Source organism: Nematolebias whitei, chromosome 15 (genome assembly GCF_014905685.2).
Source record: "Nematolebias whitei isolate Nwh7 chromosome 15, NemWhi1, whole genome shotgun sequence".
Taxonomy (NCBI): domain Eukaryota; kingdom Metazoa; phylum Chordata; class Actinopteri; order Cyprinodontiformes; family Rivulidae; genus Nematolebias; species Nematolebias whitei.
In genome coordinates, this window is record NC_056512.1 from 32,062,066 (window position 1) to 32,079,916 (window position 17,851).

General features: G+C 37.1%; 3 protein-coding genes across 4 annotated transcripts in view; all 3 read left to right on the forward strand.

Annotated features, from left to right (window-relative positions):
• LOC119421649 (cytochrome P450 2K1) overlaps nucleotides 1-17,851 on the forward strand; it is a 47,606-nt gene that overhangs the window by 23,232 nt on the left and 6,523 nt on the right. The window contains exons 5-9 of one of the 2 annotated variants that reach the window (XM_037688997.1): nucleotides 107-286; nucleotides 378-519; nucleotides 622-806; nucleotides 951-1,092; nucleotides 1,323-1,510. The exons of the other annotated variant lie outside the window; for it this stretch is intronic. Coding sequence (XP_037544925.1) covers nucleotides 107-286; nucleotides 378-519; nucleotides 622-806; nucleotides 951-1,092; nucleotides 1,323-1,510 — 837 coding nt within the window. Of the gene's footprint in view, nucleotides 1-106; nucleotides 287-377; nucleotides 520-621; nucleotides 807-950; nucleotides 1,093-1,322; nucleotides 1,511-17,851 lie in introns of those variants that run through there. 2 annotated transcript variants of the gene reach the window in all.
• Nucleotides 7,081-12,901, forward strand: LOC119421648 (cytochrome P450 2K1-like). Its single transcript, XM_037688995.1, has 8 exons — nucleotides 7,081-7,290; nucleotides 7,379-7,541; nucleotides 7,618-7,767; nucleotides 8,855-9,015; nucleotides 9,186-9,365; nucleotides 9,446-9,587; nucleotides 9,670-10,092; nucleotides 12,638-12,901. The coding sequence occupies exons 1-8, from the start codon at nucleotides 7,099-7,101 to the stop codon at nucleotides 12,823-12,825; spliced, it is 1,599 nt and encodes a 532-aa protein (XP_037544923.1). The 5' UTR covers nucleotides 7,081-7,098; the 3' UTR covers nucleotides 12,826-12,901.
• LOC119421651 (cytochrome P450 2K1) overlaps nucleotides 16,033-17,851 on the forward strand; it is a 4,598-nt gene continuing 2,779 nt past the window's right edge. The window contains exons 1-3 of the mRNA XM_037688998.1: nucleotides 16,033-16,267; nucleotides 16,388-16,550; nucleotides 16,627-16,776. Coding sequence (XP_037544926.1) covers nucleotides 16,079-16,267; nucleotides 16,388-16,550; nucleotides 16,627-16,776 — 502 coding nt within the window. The 5' untranslated portion in view covers nucleotides 16,033-16,078. The remainder of the gene's footprint in view (nucleotides 16,268-16,387; nucleotides 16,551-16,626; nucleotides 16,777-17,851) is intronic.

Consider the following 17,851-nt stretch of genomic DNA (forward strand, 5'->3'; position numbering starts at 1 on the left):
TATATATATATATATATATATATATATATATATATATATATATATAATTTTTTTCTTTCTTTTTTTTCTGAAATTACTTTTATTTTATTTACTTTTTTTTTTTTAGATTTATAACTTCATTCCTTGGCTGGGCCCCTTCCTTAAAAACTGGACGAATTTGATGAAGAACATGGAAGACACTAAGGCAGATATCAGGAAGATAATCGCAGAGTTGAAGAAAACCCTGGACCCTGAGATGTGCAGATGCTTCATAGATGCATTCCTGATCCGTAAACACAATCTAGAGGTGAGAATTTAAAGCAGCAATGAGTTCTTTTTCTGAATAAGTTCATTCCTTAATTACTGAGTTTATCTTCTTTATAAATGGGTTTTATCAGGATTCAGAAGTCAAGGACTCTCACTACAGAGATGAAAACCTCCTGTACAGTGTCATAAATCTGTTCATAGCTGGAACTGATACCACAGCAACGACTCTGAAGTGGAGCCTCCTTTACATGGCCAAGTTTCCTCATTTTCAAGGTGCTGAAAATCGTCTTTGTGCTGTTTTAAAATAAAACTTATATATATATATTTTTTTTTTTCATCAATAAGCTGTTAGAAAAATATGCAATGTCTGTTCAGATCGTGTTCAGGAGGAGCTGAGCAGGGTGGTTGGAAGCCGGCAGGTTCGAATAGAAGACAGGAAGAACTTGCCGTACACCGATGCTGTTATTCATGAGTCACAGAGATTTGCGAACATCGTCCCCATGTCCCTTCCTCACACAACAAGCAAAGACGTCACTCTACAGGGCTACTTCATCAGAAAGGTCAATGCTTTACAAGAGCTCATCCGTCCATCCTTTATCTTTACTCGCTTCTTCTTTTCTGGGTCACGAGAGTCGCATATATATTTTTTCATTTCTTAAACATTATTTGTTTGTTTGATACCAACTTTCCTTTTAAACTTGCAGGGAACAGCAATTTTTCCTCTTCTCACTTCTGTCCTGTATGATGAGAGTGAATGGGAGAGCCCTCACAACTTCAACCCTTCCCATTTCCTGGATGAGGAGGGCAAATTTATCAGAAGAGATGCCTTTATGCCCTTTTCTGCAGGTACTTTGTTGGATTTAAGTGTTCGCATGCAACATACACGCTGCAAACAAGATTATGTTTTTGTACAGACATTGTTGAGCCTTGTAGTCTCATTTTTAACGAGAAGCTGGATTTTGGTAACAGTTAAACTTGAAACTTTCAAAACTCAAAAATGTCTCTGAACTTTCAGAGTCTTTAAACAATATTCCATCAGCAACTTCTCGTGAACTTTGCCCCTTTCTTTTGTGCAGGCCGCAGGGCGTGCCTTGGAGAAAGTCTGGCCAGAATGGAGCTTTTCCTGTTCTTCGCCTCACTTCTTCAGCATTTTTGTTTTACTCTCCCACCCGGAGTTTCAGAAGATGAACTGGATCTAAAACCAGTTGTGGGCCTGACCCTCGCTCCCAAACCTCAGAAACTGTGTGCCGTTGGTCAGCTCTAAAGAGGAGAGCTGGAAACTCTTGGTTATGTTTTATTTTTGTCACGACAATAGTGTTATGATGTTGAGAAATTTGGCATTATTGCCATTTTTTATTTAATAAAGTTTATATTAAAGTACCGTTCATGAAATGACTCCTAACACTACATTATTTTTACACTGATTGTATATAATGGTCATTGTCTTCTCATAAAAATCACATGCACTGCAAACAGCAAATTGTCAGAATATAACAATACTGTGTATTTTCCAAGAGTTTTGTTTAAACAGGATCCATAACTGCATACAAAAACTACAGCCATTGTACTTATGATTTAAAAATTAAAACCACCACGTCAGGCTCATCACCTCTGGACATTAAATGCTGCCATGTTGTTAAAACCACTGCATATTTCTGCTGTCAGCACAAAATGCACACCTACATTACTGTGTTCCAGCAATCACGAGAAAACCAATTATGAGCATGTTGACTATAATAACATTCAATAAAGCCTTAGGCTACATTTAAAAGGGATCAGGTCGAGCAAATCTTTTAGCAAACAGTTGGAGGTGCATGTGACATGTCATAATCATAGGCATGTGATTTTAACTGTCTCCAGGGGAATAATTTTAAACATCTCAGAATGTTTTTCACTATTTCAGGTCTCTCAGCAGGTCTACTCCATTATAATGCCGGCATATGTGGTGGTTAAAGAGGTTAATGTTTAATTGAAATGTTGGCTATAAACTTTGTTTTTTTTTTTTTTCTTTTAATTTTATCTTTAACAAGGTAGAAAAGGTTGTTAGTTTGGTTTAGTACAATAATTACAAAAGTTTCAAAGTGATGCTTCTAATGTTGGGGATCATCTGTAAATGACTAACTAAAAAACGTGGAAACCCAATCAGAGGACATTGTGTTGTGAGTTGAAAAACACTTAGCACTGAACAATATTTGAATTCGTAAAATTTCACCAGGTGTTACCATTTATCTTTTTCCTCTGTGTAAAACTACAATATGTACAAGATGTACAAATGATTTTGCAGGTGCCCGTTTTTTTATATCCACAATAGGTAAAGTGTGAGACTGGGTCCTAATATACCAGACCACTTACTGAACATCTGGATTTATAAGACAATGATGAAATACTGTATGTCCTCTGCTTTTCAGAATCAGAATAAGCTTTATTATCATTGCACTGAAGTACAGCAAGATTATGTCTGCACAGTTGTTGAGAAGATTAACAAGATTTTAACCCATCACATGTGAGATTCAAACCTGCAACATTCTGGTACCAACTCAGTTACCCTACAACTGCTCCACAGCCGCCCCATTTTTTATAAAAGAGAAACCAAAGTGAACACATATTACTGCTCTTTCTTATGGAATTTTTTCTTTGCAAATTTTTGCCAAAATGTGATCAAACCAAATGGACATGGTGGTGATGGTCTGACAGATTTCTTTGTCTTTCATCAAAGCTTTTGAACTGAATCCACGTGAGAAGTGTTGGACTCAGAATGTGTTTCTCCCTAAGAGAAGACTTCTTCTTTCCCATTTCTGTTTGATCAGTTGGGGTCATCATTGTTCTGCTGGTCCTCCACATTTTTTACTCTGACTTCAGGTTCAGCAAAAGACGGGAACTTCCAGGACTCAGACTCAACCCTCTGTTTGGCAACTTGTTTTAGGTGGATCTAAGGTGGCTTGACAAAAGTCTCTTTGATGTGAGTCACTTCTTGTTAAAGAGACATTATAGGGTGCAGATTGTTTCTGTAAACTATATTGGTATACACCCTGTAGCTGCATTATATATGTATGTTCGAGGCAAGTGGGAACGAAGCTGAATAAATAAAGGTTGAATGAATGCTGTTGAGTTTAGAAACAGAGTAATTACTCCAGTGCTCCAATTACTGGTATTATAAATTTTTGGTCTGGTTAAATAAACATTATGTACTATCTGTTGTTTTGAAGTATCACATTTTCCAGTAGAGACTCTGTGAAACAAATGAGATGTTTTGGTCTGACAATGTTGACAGGTTTAAAAATGGGCAAAAATATGAGTAAAGAGATAATTATTAAAGAATGCAGCCTCCTTTTTGAAGCATTTGAGCAATTTGAAGTTAACATACTCTGTTCTCATGCGCCCTTAGGCTCCTGGGTCACTGCAACATAACAGCACAGAAGTAGGTGAAAGTTTAACCAATTTGCATGACAGACAACCCAAGACATCATTGACTCAATGTTGTTTTATAAAACATTGAGTTAGCAAAACTAGCTGTGTCGTACATTTCTGATAAACATTTTAGCACTGATGTAAAAAATCAATAATATTATTTTAATAAATTATCCAACAAAAGAAAAAAATGTATTTTTAATAAAAAGGTTTGTAAGCTCAATCATCCAGGTAGATAACAAAAAAGATTAAATCATTTCATCTGGATCTTTTTTTTTAAAGTGAGAAACGTTTTGTCCCCCATCCAGAGGACTTCCTCAGTCTCCGGCCTGCCAACCATATCTGTCCCATAGCCTTCACTGTTGTGTTTCAAGCCATCCTCCTGTCGGAATCTCAGGCTTTAAACACATCCAAACAGAGCACACCCATCCAAAACAATCAATCGTCTTGTACAACAATAAAATGTTTTAGGTCAGGTGGCCAATTTGCTACTCACAGAAACAACCTGACGACAACCATGGCCAAAGTGCTTCAGAAAAAGGTTTGTAAGCTCAGTCATCCAGGTAGATAACAACAATAATGATTAAATCATGTCATATGGACCAGTTACCTTAAGTGAGAAACGCTTCAATTCATAATCCATCCATCAGATGGTTTCTGGGGGCTGCCCTCTCCCCCGTCAACTCCTCTGAGGCAGCCATAGCCAAAGTGGTTCAAAACCATCTTATCGCCAGCAAACTGGTTGGACCACTATGTGAGTGTGTTGCTTGTGGGACAGAGTTTCTTGTCACTCCTCAGACTGATGAAGTCCTTTGGATGAAGGATGAAAGGTCTCAACAACAAAAAAAGAAACCGTCCAGATGACCTGACTGAACATTGTTGAACTTACCATACACTGATGCTGTTGTCCATGTAATGCAAACATCGTACTCATCAGCCTCCTTCATGCGACAAGTGTCACATTTCTGGCACATCAACTCTTGGCCAGGTTTTGCTTGAAAAATACATTTTTAAAAATCTCAACTCGATCTAGCTCGGCAGAGGTACCGGTATATATATATAAAAGAAAGGTAAAAAAAGGAATAAAATTAATAAAGCAAATTGATTTCTGATGTCTTTATTGAGTGTTATTGCCTTTTCCTTAAAGCGCAAAGAGAGAGATGACATAAAACAAAAGTCATTCAAGGATTTTCTATATTCATACTTAAGATGTTTGTTAGCAAACTCCCATAAAGAGGATTCTGTTTAACACAACACATCTTCCTGTAAGTTACAAAGCCTGGAGAGAGTCTGGCCCAAATAGAAGTTTTCCTCTTCTTCACTTCTCTTCTTCAGCGCTTTCGTTTCAAACCCACAGAGTCTACGAAGATGAGCTGGATATAACATCTGATGTCCTCGACCTCAGAAGCTGTGTGTCATCCAATGCAAGTGAAGAAGAAGGCAAAGTCTTCATCTGCTGTCTTGTTTGCTAATTATTATTATTTTTTATTTTTTTACGTGCAAACAATAGTTTCACGATAATGCTCTGAGACTTTAAATTTATGTTAGCACCTTGAGGTAGGTTACTTTATTGGACAACATACTTTCCCAAACTAGAGCACACTATTGAATTTGAGCAATGTAATCCATTTTCTCTTTTTGATCAATAAAGTCATATATATATGGTGAATTAAACTGCTTGCATGATAAAACATTTTGTCTTGTCCAAGAGGCTTGTTTAAATAATTTTTTCAATCTTTATTTATACAGGTTAGTCTCATTAAGCCTCGGGGAATCATTTACAAGAGAGACCTGAACAGACAGGCTGTCTTTAATCTCATATAAAACAACAACCTTGTTTTTTTTGCACTATATTGAACAGCTTTACCAAAACTTTTGACTTCAAATCAACATAAGGACTCAGAGGCTTATGACCCAATATAGTCATTTAAGTATAAGGTTTTCTAATAACCCTATAGGCATGATGACGACAACACAGTAATTAATTTTATTTTGAGTACTTCTATTTTTGTAACTGTTATGGAGAAAATATGCCATAAGCAATCATTATTAAATATATAAATTATATCTGTAGATTATTACCACATGGTGTTTGGGTCCTGACCCCAAGAACCCTCGAATTATTTTCCCATCTGGACATTAAACACCACCATGTTGTAGGGACTCCTTATGATGGACAAAATGAATACAAGCATAGAGAAGCTGCACGAACAATGCAAAGACAGCACGCGCGTGCACGTTGATTATGTTAAATTTATTAAAGACTGTCAACAGAGGGGAAAAAAAGCACGTCCTCTCTCCCATCAATGTCACGAGCACCTCACCACAATCATAAATGTACGAATGTTTATTTTAATTCATTTATCTTAAGCGCTAAAGTACTTTATTTTTACACCGGCGATTTTGAGTAGGCGGAGTTTTACGCTACATATCCAACTGCGCATGCGGGGCACGATAGGCTGAGGGCACCGTTTTCGTCACAACACTGGTGAGCAGATGAGCGGTCTCAGTCATTTTAACTTCGAAGGAAAACTAATCCAACGAGTTAATATTGGTGAGTTTTAGTGTGCTTATTATGGGAGGAAATTTTATGTTTTATTTAACATTTATTTAATTTTGAATTGACATTTAAACATGTTTACAACAGCTGTAAATGTTTTAGATAATGTGCGCTTCATTTACTGCATTAAGATTATTATTTATCATGTGGTAATTCATTTAAATTGAATGCAGCTGCTAAACCTTTGACTGGGATTTTGATTGTTTTTCATGGTTTAAAACCTAATATCATAAATTTGGTAAAATTTGATAAAATTGTGGTGATGTCCTTCTGTTTGCAGAAGAAATGTAGACAAAATCTCTTATATCCTTATGCTACACACTACTCCACTTTTCAGATTTTATTATAATTTATATTAAATCACAAGGAGTGATGTTTTTGGGGACATAATTTAATGGTGAAGAATAATTAAGTTGTGCAGAGATAATTTAAAATTAAAAAAATTAAAATAAACTCTGCCTTTTGTCCATATCTCTTCTGAATTTATCTTTAATATGCAAAGAGCCAGAAGGGGGAAAAAATATGCTCAAAACTTTTAGTTCTTTCCAATGGACGTATTTTTATTATTTTTTTATGTTCAACTGCACTGGTCAGGCAAACTGGTTATTTTCTGTGAAGCATGTACAGATCTTTTATTTTCATGCTGAGCTGCAAAGTTTGGTTTGCTGGTTTTATGTGCTGCCAAGTTAGCAGAAGAAAAAAAAATCTACTTGTATTTTGTTCTTTTGGAATTTTCAAAGACTTTGCAGAAATATCAACGAAGGAAAGACTTTTGATGTGATTGTCTGACAGATTTCATCAAGGATTTCCATCTGAAGCACGGGGAGAACTGGACTTTGAAATTGATTTCTCACGAACAAAGCTTATCCAAAAACTATCAGATCATGTTTGAAGATCTACAATCTCCCACTTCAGTTTTCCTGCTGGGAGTAATTGTTGCTCTGCTCGTCCTCCACCTTCTTCAGTCCAACATTTTCATCCAAAAAAGACGTGAACCTCCAGGACCCAGACGTTTACCTCTGTTTGGTAACCTGTTTCAGGTGGACCTGAAGTGGCTTGACAAAAGTCTTTTTGAAGTGAGCAATCTTTTTATTCTTTGTTGTTGTTCGTTTCTAATCTGTATTTGTATATGAGCTTCCCCATTTCACTACTCTATGTTTTTAGGTGTCCAAACAATATGGACCAGTTTTCCAAGTCTACTTTGGACCAAAGAAGGTGGTGGTTCTTGCTGGTTACAGAACCGTCAAACAGGCTCTGGTGAACAAAGCTGGTGAATTTGGAACCAGAGAAATTGCTCCAATATTTCATGATTTACACAAGAGAAATGGTATAGGAATTCACTTTTGGAAGTTTATAAGAATTCCTATGTATATTTAAATGTTTTAAAGGTATTTTATTTCCAGGTGTTGCGTTTTCCAATGGAGACGCTTGGAAAGAAACGAGACGTTTTGTTCTGACAACACTGAGAGATTTTGGAATGGGCAAGAAGATGAGTGAAGAGATAATTATTAAGGAATGTTGTTATCTAATTGAAGAATTTGAGCAATTTCAAGGTAATGTGTTCTTACACACAAGACGATATGGTATCTACGGTAGATAGGACAACTGCAACATGTTGCACAGACATGGGTCAATGTGTAACCACTGGACTGCAGTCCATGAAACAAACCAAGACAGTGAGCTGCAGTAACTCAATGTTATTAAAACACTGATTTTAATAGAACTTATCTTATTATCTGTCCTTCATGGCAGCAGGTCATAATGTAATTGCATTTGCGCATGTATGTTCAGAAATATGTATGTTAGCAAAATATCCCACTGGATGGATTTTTATGAAACTCTCACAAAGTAATCATTGGGTGTAATTGTCCCAATTTGGAAAGCGCGGTCACCACTAATCAACCCTATAAAACCAAAATGGCTATATTTCAATAGTTTTTATTTGTTTACTTGTTGTTGTTGTTATAGGGAGTGATGACGTAGAGGTTAGAGAATGTGGGCCTGTGATTGGAAGGTCGCCGATTCAACTCCCCATATCGACAACATCAAAATGTGGGTGGGAAAGGTGAAACACCCACACCTGCCTCCACCCTCATTTGCCCCACTTTGGGCCTTGAGAAAGGCCCTTAACCCCCAACACCTGCTCCCCTGGGCGCCCCAGATGGCAGCTCTCTGCTCCACACAGAGGGGGCTGTTGTAGCTCGGTGGTCTGCGGTTGCATCCTGCATAAAAATAATTGTCAAGTCTTTGTACGACTTAGTTCGTTGTAGTGACCCCTGAAGAAGGGAGCAGCCAAAAGAAAAATAAATATTATTATTTTAATTTTTACAGAAATTGAGCTTAAGTTGGTTCTGATAGTAGCTGAGAGTCATCTTTGTCACATACTCCAAGGGCTAACTGATTGAGCATGGTCTTTGTTTTAATATCTGCATACAATGAGGTGGGTGATGCATTCTTTAGAAGAATATGAGTGTTATTCATGTAATAATAAAACACGATTTAGTTTACAGTGTAATGAATTTAAGTACCTTTTTAGATTAAGTTTGTTATTTTTCATATTCAAACAGATGACACAAATGCAGTTCTCTTATGTTTAACCATTGCTTATAGTTGCTTTTTTTTTTTTTTTTTTTTTTACAGATAATGCGTTTAGTAACACCAAGCTTCTGAATTATGCTGCTTCAAATGTTATATCAGCTCTGATGTTTGGAAAGAGATTTGATTACAAAGATCCAGTTTTCCAAGCTATGGTGGAGAGAGACAACAAGATTGTCCATCTGGCAGGAACAGCTTCAATTTGGGTATGAACAAAAATAATTACAGCTATAAAATCTCCTTTGTTGTTGCATGTGAAAAATAGTTGTTTGCAGTTCATTCATTATTTCACAAATATTAGTTTTTCAGGTTTAAAGTTATGTTGAAGCTTTCTGAAGGATAGTGTAAATTGTTACCAGATGTGAGCTTTTTCTAGATTTACAACATTTTTCCTTGGCTTGGCCCTTTCTTAAAAAACTGGAGGGATTTAATGAAGATTATAGAAGATGGTAAGATGAACACAAGGAAGATAATAGCCGGTCTGAAGGAAACTCTGAATCCTGACGCGTGCAGATGCTTCGTTGATGCATTTCTGATCCATAAGAAACATCTGGAGGTGAGTTTTCAAACTCTGGTCCACTCACCTGTTGTAAAAATTGATTGACATTTTTGTCTCTTTTGTTTGGATTTTATTAGGATTCTGGAATAACAAACCTGCACTACCATGATGATAACCTGCTGTACACTGTGATGAACTTGTTTGAAGCTGGAACTGATACCACAGCAACCACAGTGAAGTGGGGTCTCCTTTACATGGCTAAGTTTCCACATATCCAAGGTGCAAAAATTGTTCCAAACCTGTTTAATGTTTGTTGAATGCACCAGTACACCTGCTGGATTTAATTTTGATGTCTAACTAGATCATGTTCAGGAGGAGCTGAGCAGGGTGGTTGGAAGCCGGCAAGTTCGAATAGAGGACAGAAAGAACTTGCCGTTCACTGATGCAGTGGTCCACGAGACACAGAGGTTTGCAAACATCTTCCCCCTTGCTGTTCCTCATGTAACAAGCCAAGATGTCACCTTACAAGGCTACTTTATTAAGGAGGTCTGCAGCTCACATCAGTTACTTCTTTCACTATCCTTAGCCATATCTGAAGATAGAAACTTGCTCTGCATCTACTTTTTTTTTTTCAATCAACAGGGATCTACAGTTTTTCCTCTTCTCACTTCTGTCTTGTATGATGAGAGTGAATGGGAGAGCCCTCACAGTTTCAACCCTTCTCATTTCTTGGATAAGGAGGGCAGATTCATCAGGAGAGGTGCCTTCATGCCCTTTTCAGCAGGTATGTCAATATGGTAATGCTCTAACTAGAGAAATGTGTGATGGGATGAAGGAAGAAGTATTTCAAGCAGCAAATGAAGAGAATGAAGAAGAGTAGAGGTCATAGAAACTGTGGAACAAGAAGTCGGAAAGTTTAGTGAGGATGGATGTTCAGAAAGGTTTGAAGATGAAGAAGGGAAAGGCAGCTGGACCTGATGACATCCCAGTGAAGATATAGTGAAGCAATATAATTAAATACAGTAGACAATAACAAACAAGAAAAACACAAATTACATTAACAACAGTTCATCGTCAAAGTCAAAAGATGACATACTAAGAAAGAAATCATTTACAAGTATATTTACAAAAGCATATTAATCAACTTTTAAAAATATAAACTGAGACAAGTGAGGTCATACCCAAAGTGTTTTGAAGTAGATTCCAGTCAGATGGAGCAGCAGAGGCAAAAGCCACAGAGCCAAAGTGAGACTTGATCTTTGGAGTTATTAACCACCAATACCGAGAGGATAGGGTATTATACTTTGAATCGGTTCTAGTTGCAGTAGCTGAGTTAAATATGGAGATGAATAATCCAACAACGCCTTCTAAATGAGGGTAAAACAATGAAAATCACGACGTGCGTGTAGAGAAGCCATTTAATAAAAGAGTAGAGGTGACAACGATGTGTTCTGCAAAGAGCATTGTAACAAAGTGAATAGCAGAGTGAAAATTTGTGTCCGGCTTACATTTCAGACACCCTTATAAGCATGTCTGTAAATTACCATAATCCAACAGAAGTAGAATTTTTTTTTTTTGACAGTGGTGCATTTTGCAGCTAGTGTAACCCAAGATAGATTTCTATACATATTACCAAATCTCGCTTTAACCTTAGATTGCAAAACATTAACATGATGTGAAAAGAACACCATCAATCCAAATTTTCCAATATTCATAAAAAGTTACCACTTCTATATCATCGTTTACAGTTGTGAAATCCACCATGGTGGGTACTGTTCCTCCTCTATGACCAAACAACATAATTTTGGTTTTCTTGGCATTTAAGGAAAAAAAAAATAAGTCTAAGGCCTGCTTTATTTCAAGAAAACCACATGCAAAGGACTTCACTACCTCATCTGGAGTAGAACCAAAATCATATAGTGTCATCGGCATATAACTGAATGGAGGCCTCACTAACAGAATGTGATATATCATTTATAAATACGGGAAACAAAGATTGGGACCAAGAATGGAACCTTGGGGTACACTTGACATAACGGGAATAAATTGTGAAATATGAGAGTCAACCTTCACTTGCTAACACCTATTTGAAAGATAATTATGGTACCAAGTTAGTGGCTGTCCTGAAATTCCAGTATGGTCTAGTTGCTTCAAGATGGAATGATCAACCGAGTCAATAACTTTTGATAAATCATTGAATATTGCTGTATAATACTGTTTGGAGTCCAATGCAGATGCTATATGAGAACGTATTATGGGTATGGAAATGTCTACGAGAGATGGAAGTGAGGATCAGCTCAGAGCCCCTTCATTTTTGCTCTGGTAATGGACCGACTAACAGATGAGGTCAGGTAGGAACCCCCGTGAACTATGATGCGTGCAGAGGACATGATCAGTGATGAAAACAGGCCAGGTGGAAGAGAACTTGAAGAGGTGGAGGTATGCACTTAAACGAATAGTAATGAAAATTAAACACAGTTAAACAGAGTGCATGTGCGTGTGAATGAGAGGGAGGCAGGAGGAAAAGTGAGGCTACAAGGAGCAGAAGTTACAAAATTGCAAAACATCACATACTTAGGGTTGACTGTCCATGGAAACAGACGTGTGATAAAGAGGTGAGGAAGAGAGTCCAGGGAGGATGGAGTGGATGAAGAAAAGTTCGAGGAGTGATTTGTAGACTAAAAACATGCATGTTGGGCTAATTGATGGCTCTAAATGGTCCCTAGGTGTGAGTGAGAGAGTGAATGGTTGTTTGTCTTGTTTGCCTCAATGTGACCTTGTGATGGACTGGAGACCTGTCCAGGGTGTACCCCGTCTCTTGTACAGTGATATGGCTGGACATGGGCACCAGTGACCCCCGCAACCTAAAAATGAAGAAGCGGGTAAAAGATAATGGATGGATGGATGGGTGGGTGGCAGCAAAGATCAAAAAAGGTATGGATGATATGGAGGTGGAGTGAGGACAGAAGTCACAAAGAACAGAGTGAGATGGGGGAGGACTTGTTGTGGAGACTCCTGAAAAGAGAACGGATGAAAGCAGTGATTTTGCTAAACTTTGTATTATAAGAGACACAATTTTAATGTTTTAACATTTAAATTTGTTTACCATAGTCCAAATTTGTTTTGTTTTTTCCTATAGTATTATATTACTATTATTATTATTTACACTGAAAATACTAGCAAGTAATGCAAAGAATTGCCAAAAGGGTGTACTCAAACCAAAGGCTGATTGCTACAAGGACTTTTGTCTTTATGCAAAAGGGATCTGCTCAATAACTTCAGCAAATTTCATGTAGAGGATCATATTCGACACCTACATTTTCTTACAGGTCGCAGAGCCTGCCTTGGAGAGAGTCTTGCTAGAATGGAGCTCTTCCTCTTCTTCACTTCTCTTCTTCAGCATTTTCGTTTCACTGCTTCACCTGGAGCTTCAGAAGATGACGTGGATTTAACACCAGTTGTCGGCTTTAGCCTCTGTCCTCGACCTCAGAAGCTGTGCGCCATCCGACGCAAGTGAACAAGAAAGCAGCAACAACTTCATTTTCTGTTTTGTGGCATTATGGGAAATTTTAAAGGTGGACTGTCAAAATTCACTGGGAATGATTTGAATGTTCCCATGCAGCAATCGTTTGGTGTTCTCACACCATGTTTTGTGGATTTGCTTCAGTAATCATATTGACTTGATTCCAGCACATTTAGTAGATTTTTCAGTTTTTTAATGTTTGTAATTTGTTTTCAATGAACTTTGAATGGATTTTCTTTTTTTTATTTTTATGTTTGTTTGTTTTTTTACCTGAAAAGTGAATTAGTTGTAATAAAAAACAAGAAACTTAGTCTGTTTTATTGATGAATTACTTCATCAGCATCATTTAAGGAGGCAGTCGTTCTTGTGTTTAGTTTAAGATATATTGCATCAAAACCTACTTTTATACATTTTGACAAGTTACCACCATTTTGAAACTGGCAAAGATTTACTTTAGGAATTTGAACAACTGTCTGGTGGGTGGCTTCAAATTAAAATATTGTTGGCTTTATCAAACTGAAAATGTTATTCCAATACACTAGTAAATTGTAAAAAAAATTTTTTATAAAAATTGTTGACCATAATTTCAAATTTAAATTCTATTATTTAAATTCAAATTACAATAGAACAGTGACCCATATTCTCCATTTTGATTTCAGTTTTACAACTTGTCTCTATCTCAGAGCATTAAACTACCATGTTGTTGGGCCCCTTAATGATGCATGAGAGCAGAATTTTTTGTCTCAAACTTTAGAAAAATCTTAAAACCAGAATTCTGTTTGGAATTTTCTTTGGTCTGTGAAGTCTTGAGACAATACATGGTTCCCAATTAATATCACACTTCCCACATCTGGACACGTCTCCATCCCAGTAGGACAAATTAACTAAAAAGCAACTTTCCACTTCAGTGAAATCATGTGATGGCTTAATAATAGTCTGTTGAGTTAAAGGGTGTACAAATAAAGATAAATCGGTGACGTTTTCATGGAGGCAAACTTTGCAACTCGGCACTGATGAGTGTGGCTCGCCAATAAAATCAACAGGACAGACAAGCCGTCTAAAATGGCAAGAATTTACTCCTAACAGCAGTAAAGGATTTTTAAGTATAATAAATTGCAATCCTGTCAATTTTCTACTGATATAGTTACAAACAACACTTTATTTTTTTTAAACTAGGGTCGAGCTAAGCTGGAATTGAGTTTTCATGAAGATCTTAAAGAGAAATGAGAACTTTGAGTGAAATTGGTGGATTTAATAAGAACTAAAGCCAAGTTATTACATCCAAAGGTGCATCCATCCATCCATCCATTATCTTTACCTGTTTATTCCATTTTGGGTCACGGGGGTCACTGGTGCCCATGTCCAGCAATCACTGTGTGAGGGGCGGGGTACACCCTGGACGGGTCGCAAGTCCATCACAGGGCCACACAGAGACAAACGAGACAAACAACCATTCACTCTCTCTCTCACACCTAGGGACAATTTAGAGTTACCAATCAGACTAACATGCATGTTTTTGGTCTGTGGGAGGAAACCGGAGCACCCGGAGAAAACCCACGCATGCACGGAGAGAACATGCAAACTCCACCCAGAAAGGCCCCTGGACCGGGGTTTGAACCAGGGTCCTACTCGCTGAGAGGCAGCAGCTCTACCAGTTGCGCCACCGTGCTGCCCCCAAAGGTGCATATTTCAGTTAAATTTGTGTACAAAGAACAAACCATTTACTTACCCTGCCTGTGATGAGAATGTTATTAGTCATTAACCTCTACTGCTTTGGTTAAGACTTGAATGCACACAATTCTTGCACAGTGCATGCGCGTTTCTTGTGAATTAGATAATCCACTACAGTATACACAAGTAAATGACAGCTAGGAGAGAGTCCAACTTAACAAATTTTAGCTTTGTCCACCTAGCCTGGATCAAGTCTAGTAATGTTGGTTTTTTCTTCATACCTTTTCAACAACACACTAATGTATGTGAGGTCCTTTAGCATTTGAAGGTGCCACAGCTGACAAAATTTAGAAATAAAAGGACTAGAAAAAACCTTGCTTAACACTGCACAGGTAGTGCTGGTTACTGCTAGCATTTCCAGTATAGGACTGTAGATACTGTAGTTTACAGTACAGTCTAATGGGAATACGATTAAGTGTTTATCCAACATTTTTCAGTCAGGTCATCTGGACAGTTTCTTTTTTTGTGCTGAAACGTTTCGCCTTCGATCCAGAAGGCTTCATCAGTCAAGGAAACACACAACACAAAACTGATTCTTCCCCCAACAGCTTACTCCAAAGTGGAACAAACCTGTTATGTTGGTGCTAAGATGGTCTCTTTGCCACGCCCCTTCCTCCATTGCCGGAGGAACAACAAAGTCCATTGAGCATGGACTTTGTTGTTTTCAACCAGTTTGACACGACTGTCAACAAGGAAGAGGGCTGGCAATGGAGGAAGGGGCGTGGCAAAGTGACTATTTAGCACCAACATAACTGGTTTGTTCCACTTTGGAGTAAGCTGTTGGGGGGAAGAATCAGTTTTGTTGTGTGTTTCCTTGACTGATGAAGCCTTCCGGATCGAAGGCGAAACGTTTCGGCACAAAACAAAGAAACTGTCCAGATGACTTGACTGAAAAATGTTGGATTGTATACCTGGATTATTGAGCATGGACTTTGTTGTTTTCAATTAAGTGTTTATCCTGATTTAGAAAAAAAAGTGTTCTTTTTGATAACTGATCATTTGTATCTTGGCCTTTTCTCTCATTGTTCAGATACACTAAAGTTATTTGGTCCATTAAAACAGAATTTATTTCTAAGTTTAAGTAAAGAAACCATTCAGACTCACTTGTGTTCTGTGAAGCAAAGGCTGATTGAAAAAGGTAACTGCCTAAACAAGTGATTTTATTCATGTGAGAAATGTGCACAGTGGATCTATTATCTTACCCTTCTCAAAGTTAAGAATGACATGAATACTTAGTTAAAACTGTTGAGAAAAATAATTAGTAACGCATGTGTGTGTTTGTATGCAAATTAGCCATGTTGCAATTAGTTAAAAGTGAATGCAGCTGCTGGAGTCCTGCCTTGGACAAACTTCTTGCTCTTCCCTAAAATTCCCTGCAGGTCTTTGAAGGAACGTCATTAAAGCAGAGGCTTTGGGTGTGATTGTGTTGCAGGTTTTCTTCAACTTTTTAAAGAATTTTTAACCTAATTCAACAGGAGGAGGTCTCTTAGACTTCTTCCTGAGAAACTATCTGATCATGTTTGAAGGTCTACAATCCCCCATTTCATTTTGGCTGTTTGGGGTAATCATTGTTCTGCTGGTCCTGCACTTTCTTTACTCTGACTTCAGCTCAAAAAGACTGGAACCTCCAGGACCCAGACCTGTCCCTCTTTTTGGAAACCTGTTTCAGGTGGATCTAAAGTGGCTTGACAAGAGTCTTTTTGATGTGAGTCACTTGTTTATCTTTCTAAAAATGTGTTTTTGTGTATATTAAAGTGCAGATTGTTTGTTTCTGTAAACTATATTGGTATACGAGTCTCATCCTTTAGCTGCATTATGTCTCCAGCTTTCCAAAAAATATGGACCAGTTTTCCAAGTCTACTTGGGACCAAAGAAGGTGGTGGTTCTTGCAGGTTATAAGACAGTCAAACAGGCTCTGATGAACCATGCTGTGGAGTTTGGAAACAGAGAAATCACTCCAGCATTTTATGATTTGACCAAGAGCCATGGTAAACACTTGAGTTTCTTGAGTTGTCAATAATTGTCGGTCTTTGTTAAAAATTTGATGCATTATCTGTTTTTTAGGTATCATCTTTTCCAATGGAGATAATTGGAAAGAAATGAGACGGTTTGGTTTGAAAGTACTGAAAGACTTTGGAATGGGCAAAAAGATGAGCGAAGAGATAATTATTAAGGAATGCAGTCACCTAATTGAAGAATTTGAGCATTTTCAAGGTAACGTAATCTGGTTTTAAGCAAATAGACACAAGTCCCCTAAAGCTCCTAATTAACTGGGTCACTGCACCAGAACTGCACAAAAGTAGGTGAAAGTTTAACAGGTTGACACCACATGACAACCCAAGACATGTTCGAGCTTCATTAGTTGGTTATCTAATAAAACACAGAGTTGTTAAAGCTGGTTATTTCATGTATTTCTTATAAAGATTAAAAAAATCATATTGTAATTTCTTTCCCCCCTTTTTTTTATTACAAAATTAAATATGTGCCTGCTGTATTATAAGCACTCGTTTTAATTAAACCAACATTTAATTTGGCAGTTGAAAAGTGGAAGTTCAACTTGCTGTGTCTGATGCCTACACAAATCCCTTTATATTTTAATTAATCAAATGTCTTGCAAATTAAAATTTGACTTAGTCATATTATTTTTGTACACTTTAGAGGAAATAAAATTGTCTTAACATTTATACCAGCTTTAGGTTGCAAAAGAAAAACGGTGTCAAATACTCAATTATAGCTTTTTAAATGCATGATAGATAAATAAATAAAAATTTAATTTAAGGCAGAGGTCTGTCAGTCTAGCAAATAAAAAACGTCCGTTTTAAGTTATTTTGATGACATCCCTTGTAAATGTATACTACATGTTAAATAAAGGCAAAATACCACCATGAGTTGCTTGTACAGTATTTGGAAATAAAAAGGACTTTGTATGTCTACAAGTACTTGAACATTAAAGAACTACACAAGATACAGAAAACTAGACAAAATGACCAGGATCAGTGCAATTTTTTTTCCTATCAATTAATTGCACTCATAACAGTACAACTATAACAGTATAGTATGGATCCAAATAAAAGCAAGTTTAGTGCCTCCAATTTGCCAAAACCTTGTTTCTATTGCTACATTCCCATGTAACATTGAAATATGTAGATGGTTATGATTAACTACAAACATGTAAAACTGACAAGTTCATGGAAAAAAAAATAAAAATTGGAGGAAAAAATCAAGAGGTTTGATAAAAAAAAACACACACACACACACACACACACACACACACACACACACACACACA

Bases quoted from the DNA above. Each gene is read 5' to 3' on its own strand.
- LOC119421648 (XM_037688995.1), top strand. From the start codon at position 7,099: ATGTTTGAAGATCTACAATCTCCCACTTCAGTTTTCCTGCTGGGAGTA. The intron at 9,366-9,445 runs GTGAGTTTTCAA...GGATTTTATTAG, and splicing joins TCCATAAGAAACATCTGGAG to GATTCTGGAATAACAAACCT. The intron at 10,093-12,637 runs GTATGTCAATAT...ATTTTCTTACAG, and splicing joins CTTCATGCCCTTTTCAGCAG to GTCGCAGAGCCTGCCTTGGA.